The sequence below is a fragment of the Populus nigra genome, chromosome 9, assembly GCF_951802175.1.
Source record: "Populus nigra chromosome 9, ddPopNigr1.1, whole genome shotgun sequence".
Taxonomy (NCBI): Eukaryota; Viridiplantae; Streptophyta; class Magnoliopsida; order Malpighiales; family Salicaceae; genus Populus; species Populus nigra.
This window is the reverse complement of record NC_084860.1, coordinates 12,141,906-12,147,328: the sequence shown is the minus strand read 5'-3', so window position 1 is coordinate 12,147,328 and position 5,423 is coordinate 12,141,906. Positions and strand designations below refer to the sequence as shown.

Genomic DNA, 5,423 nt, shown 5'->3' with positions numbered 1-5,423 from the left:
CTCTCTCCGCTCAAAACCAGATATTTCTCTCCTCCCAGGGAGAAATTATTACATGAATCCAGCTCACCATGCAGATCCCACAATCAATTTAAGACAGGTCTTGCATAATTTATGTGAGCATGCAGTTAGGGAGCCGGGCTCACCATGTTCTGACCACACAAACTCAATTTCTGCACAAGGCACACTAACGATAGCCATCGAATACCAAAGTTTGCCCCCAAAGTTTGCCGCCTTACTCCACAGCTATAGTCGGAAGCGATCTACTCCTTTCATTTAAGCAAATAAAAAACCAGTGATACAAAATAAATTGTAGATCCAGCTAAAATACATCCGAAACAACAGAAACCTACAAAATATACTTCCTTGATTCCGCACTGAACCTTGGCAAAAGACAAGCAAGACCACCACCAATAACCTCTATTATCAAAGAGAAACATGAATGAAAAGCTTATCTTCATAAGAAGGCTATGCATAAAGCTAAAACTCGATCCTGCAACCATGGTAAACATTGGACAAAGATCGATCACTAGCCATATCTAAAGCCAGGGTTGTGAAGCAAATCTATCTCTCCATCTGTATTCTTTTGTCCCTTATCGGCAGCTCAATTGGCTTCTGAGCCTCATGCGGATGAGTTGGGCCTGTGTAAACCTTAAGGTGGTTGAACAATGCTCGGCCAAGCTGCAGGAAACAGACGTCAAAACCACATCATTGGGAAACAAGCAGATACCCAGTTATGTGGGCAGCATGAAGTGGAAGTACTTTAGATAGGAAATAAAATAGAAATGACAGAATAAAAATATCATCCAAAGACAGAAACCAAGTAGAAGCATCTATTTCACTAAAAATCATGAAATTAATGCATAGCTTATCACAAGCACACCGACACAAGTAAATTTAATTATTTACAAGAAAAAATAGTTGTCAGAGTTTTCAAATTTGATTTCTAATTGGACTGTGTAATAACCCTCTCATATTTTCCTCACTTAACTAATGCCAAATCAACGGTCCTGCAACCCATCAGGCCATGACCCACAAGGCTACTTGATGCCAGACCCCCTCATCCTACAAACTACTCGAACATAGAAAAGCTCTATTGTGACTAAGTACCTGTTTGTCTAAGCAGTTATCCGCAGTGCTTTTTCATTCCAACCTCCATTTCAACAGTGGATGACCGCATATACAAACAGAGCTTTAAGAATCATTTAATGGCCTTTAAACTTACTTAGGTCACAAACAATACAAACCCAAACAAACAAAAAAAGGCATATGTGAAAAGGCTTGCCAAGGGTGAGGTCAGAGACTCGGATATTTCAGGTATAACATATCCTGTCAATGAACTTGGGGAAAGCCAGATTGTTTAGCGAGTGTAGGAATTGATCCATCCAGACTTGTTCTATAGTAACATGCCAAATTTAACCTTGACTATACTTGATAGCTTGAGTGTAAATATTGGTATCATTCACCTAATTGAAGTAGAGCATATAATGGAAAAAAGATGGCTCTCATCACAACATTTTGTTTATGGACAAATACTGCAGTCAGATAGAGGGAGTGGCTGACTTAACCAATATCCTCACTCCAATTATTTTTTTAGGGAGGAGATGCGAAAGTTGCTTATTCTGGTTATCGAAACTCATATACTACAATGCTCCAGGGCCCACATGCTTGCAGCTCAAGATTCCTCAGTTCCTCAACCCATAATTTCATACTTCATAGAACTGATTGTTTTGTTTCCCTTCTAGGTCAACGATGAGCATACAGTAAGTACTCTTCAAATCTCACTAAGCCAACCTTCTTCCTTTTTCTATTCAGCTGTATACATTTTCTAAAAGCTCAATCTAAATCACTTATTCTTGACAATCCAAAACCATCAAGAGGACATTGCCAACTTATGTTCATCCTCTTTGGCTACTCAGTATCCTTTCAGCATTTTCACATTTTGGGGCCCTGTCCCCACAGATCCTTTTGATTATGTGTGTGCACACAAATCAAATTATGCAGCCCATCAAAAGGGCAACGTTTCAGAGAATGCCAGCACTAGCTTCATGAGGACCCCCCCCCCCCTCCCCATCATCATGAGAATATCCTTAACAGCTCAAGCAGCAAAATCCCCTAGCAATGCTATCTTAGCAACCCAATTACATGCAAAACCATAAATGAATAGGTTATCAACAATAAATTGGGCTCTATCATTCCACCTTGTCCATGGACAGACCAATCGCTTAAAGTAAAAGCATTTTAAATAAACTGTTGCAAACCTATGTACAATAAAGATGCTTTTAGAGTGAGACCGAGAGAAAAAAAGACAATAAAACTGGAGTGAAGATCAAAGAACCCAAGAAGAAAAAATCATACTGCAGAGCAAAACACCCACGGGAAAACCCAAAAAATATTTAATTAAGCAAAAAAAATAAGTTTAGAAAAATAATTCAGACTTTAAAGAAAAACTTTGTTCTAAAAATAAAAGGGAAAACAGATAATCTAAAATACATAAACGTGTATATGTATGCTTTATTTTATAAACAGTTACTCATTTGAGTCAGACATGCTTGCTCACCCTTCCTTTAGGAAGCATACCACGAACAGCATGTTCAATAATTCTTTCTGGAATCCTCTGTTGTAGCTGATCAAATGTCTCCACTGTCATACCGCCTGGTCTTCCTGAATGCCTCCTGTATAACTTTTGGGTCCTCTTCTTACCAGATACAGCAACTTTCTCAGCATTTACCTTATGAGATCAGAAAAGGCAAAGGCTTCCAGAACTTTAGCACAAGTTAATTCCAATTGGTACTATAAGAAAGCACTTTACAGTAATTGACATTCAATGAAGAAGCAGCCAAGTCCTCCTAATCCTTACACCAGAACCTCAACAAGCAGATACAATCATATAGAAACAATCACAATACCAATACCAGTTATCCATTAAATCTGAGTGGAGTTTTGAGAAAATTATATGAAACAAGGGTAATATCAAGTGAATATCTAGATGACAATATTTTGAAAAAGGTATTTGGTACCTGAACTTAGGTAAGAACTTGTCTATGTTGAAAATAATGATGCATCTAGTCAAAATAGATGATTTAGAGATTTATGTTTGGAATACAAAACAGATATCAAATGGTGAAATCCTGCAATGAGCCATTACAAATTCTAATTCTTCATCATACTTTTCAAGTTCAAATCAACAAATATATAGATGAACTATTGGCAACCAATTCCAATTTCAAATTTTCAACAAATTTCCTCATGTCTGAAAGTACCTAATGAACTGAGACAAGCCTCTACATATAAAATGCTGGTAAGAAACATGGTTGAAAAACAACTAATAACTACTCTCTTCTTCATCCAAACCACATCAGTAACTTGTACTAAGCACATTAAGCAATTAATGATCTTATCAATAAAGATTTTAGATACATATGTTATGCTGCCATGATGATAAAATTAGTAAATAAACCACAATTTAACAAGATTTTTCTGAATGACAATCAACATTTAGCAACTGATGCAAAAATGCAATAGACAGAAAGCTATATGAGGTCTGAAACCATACCAGGAGCACTGAGGACACCTAGAAGAAACTAATCAAATGCAAAATAATGTAACAGAATAAGAAAACATATCGCTGAACAATCCAATTGAAAACAACAAAAACCACCAACTTCATACATTAAGCAATCAAAATTCATTGCAAATGATTGGAAAAAAAAAGGGCATTGGCAATGGGCACTTATTCAATCCACATACCACAATCACAAAAGCCCCCATGTCCACACTAGGAGTGTAAGTGGCCAAATTCTTTCCACGAATGTAAATGGCAATTGTAGATGCCAGTCTTCCAAGAATCTTGTCAGTTGCATCAACAATGTACCAAGTTTTCTCTGTGTTAATATGATCTGCAGCTTTAGGATACCATGTCGTATTCCAAATATCCTATTTGAAATAAAACCAAAACAAAATTATCATTGTAATCAAGCAAAAGCAAACATCAAGAACCACCATAAAAAATTTACAATGGACTCAGACCTTAGTAAAAATCTGGAAAAAAAAACCAAATTAACAGTTTTTTTTCCTCGTTTAATAGACAAAAAAAACACCCAGATAAACAAAAGAAACAAAATGTGCATGCATCAAACAAAAGGCTGTTTGGAAGATTAAGATTTGACTAGAATTGATTTCAATTCTACAATTTTTGTCAAATCTCACGTTCGGATCCAACAATTCACTTCAGAATTGATTTCACAACTTAATAAATCTGAGATTTTCGTACACTTTGAAATCGCACCCCTTCAGGTGCGATTTACTGGGAATGGTAGAATAGAGCTGTTGTAATATTCCTATCTCTAAAAATACCCCCAGCAGCCATTAATTTGTGCATACTCCGGGATCTTCATCACAGGCTAAATACAACCATGGTTGCAGATCAAACATAGTATAGCTGGCCAAACTACAAATTCCCATTAGTCCTTGCTACTAACAAATTCCCATCATGCATCAATCTCACAATTTATTTTCTGTTATTGCCTTTCAGAATTGAAGAGATCGAAAAAATTTTAAGGAAAAAAAATACAGGAGATATGACGGAGTGGATGGTAGAGCAGGTTAGAAGATAAAAAGAAGTTACAGTCATCTCAGATTCTTTAAATACCTGTCATAAAATTAGCCGCATAGAATGTTTGCAATAAATTATGATGGAATGTGTGTTGCCCAACTTGTATTAGATTTCATAAACATAACTTTGGGTTTATTCCGATTCAATTATAAATCAAAAGAACTCAACTTAATTAGTAGCAGTCGAACTTGAGAAAGAAAGAGGGGAAATTACAGGGCCATTAATTTCAGATTCTTCAAACAACCAGCGTTGGTCAAGAGGAACGCGAGTGACGACGCTCTTGTCTTTCTTCTCGCACCGAACCTCGAAACCACGCCTGCTATTACTCAAAGAAAACCATGATTGTGAAAAAGAGAACCCAACAACAAAAGGGCTGGGACTAATACTAGTTCCATTCTTTGTTGAGTAAGAAGAAGAGGGTTTTGTTGAAGCAGTAAAAGAAGATGAGGCACAAAGCATTGCCATTCTCCTCTCCTCTCCTCTCCTCTCCTCTTTCACATGCACTTCACTCTCTTCTCTTACTCCTTACTGCCGTCCTCCTACCTGCTCCTTTGTTACATCTAACTGATAAGATGGGGCTCTGTTTTGAGTAAATTATATATCAGTCCCTGTTATTTTAAACACTGAATCAAATAGTCTCTTTTTCCTAAAATAATTAATTAGTCTCAAATTTTTTAAATATATTTGTCACTTGATTCTTTTCACCCATTTCATGTTCTTTTTTAATTTATTTTGTTCTTTTAAGAAATAAAAAAATATTAGGTAATATGAGAATATTGATGAGAAAAGAAGACTTTTTTTAGCAAATAAA

The 5,423-nt window shown here is 36.2% G+C and overlaps 1 protein-coding gene across 1 annotated transcript; it reads right to left on the bottom strand.

The window, feature by feature from the left end:
• Positions 1-246: 246 nt before the first annotated feature.
• Positions 247-5,169, bottom strand: LOC133702523 (large ribosomal subunit protein uL13c-like). Its single transcript, XM_062126817.1, has 4 exons — positions 4,826-5,169; positions 3,748-3,933; positions 2,558-2,728; positions 247-678 (listed from the first exon to the last, which is right to left on the bottom strand). Exons 1-4 carry the CDS (start codon positions 5,075-5,077, stop codon positions 562-564), a joined length of 726 nt encoding a protein of 241 aa, XP_061982801.1. The 5' UTR covers positions 5,078-5,169; the 3' UTR covers positions 247-561.
• Between the last annotated feature and the right edge of the window lie 254 nt (positions 5,170-5,423).

Bases quoted from the DNA above. Each gene is read 5' to 3' on its own strand.
- LOC133702523 (XM_062126817.1), bottom strand. From the start codon at position 5,077: ATGGCAATGCTTTGTGCCTCATCTTCTTTTACTGCTTCAACAAAACCC. The intron at 3,934-4,825 runs GTAATTTCCCCT...TATTTCAAATAG, and splicing joins AATCTGAAATTAATGGCCCT to GATATTTGGAATACGACATG. The intron at 2,729-3,747 runs GTATGTGGATTG...TGATCTCATAAG, and splicing joins TGGGGGCTTTTGTGATTGTG to GTAAATGCTGAGAAAGTTGC.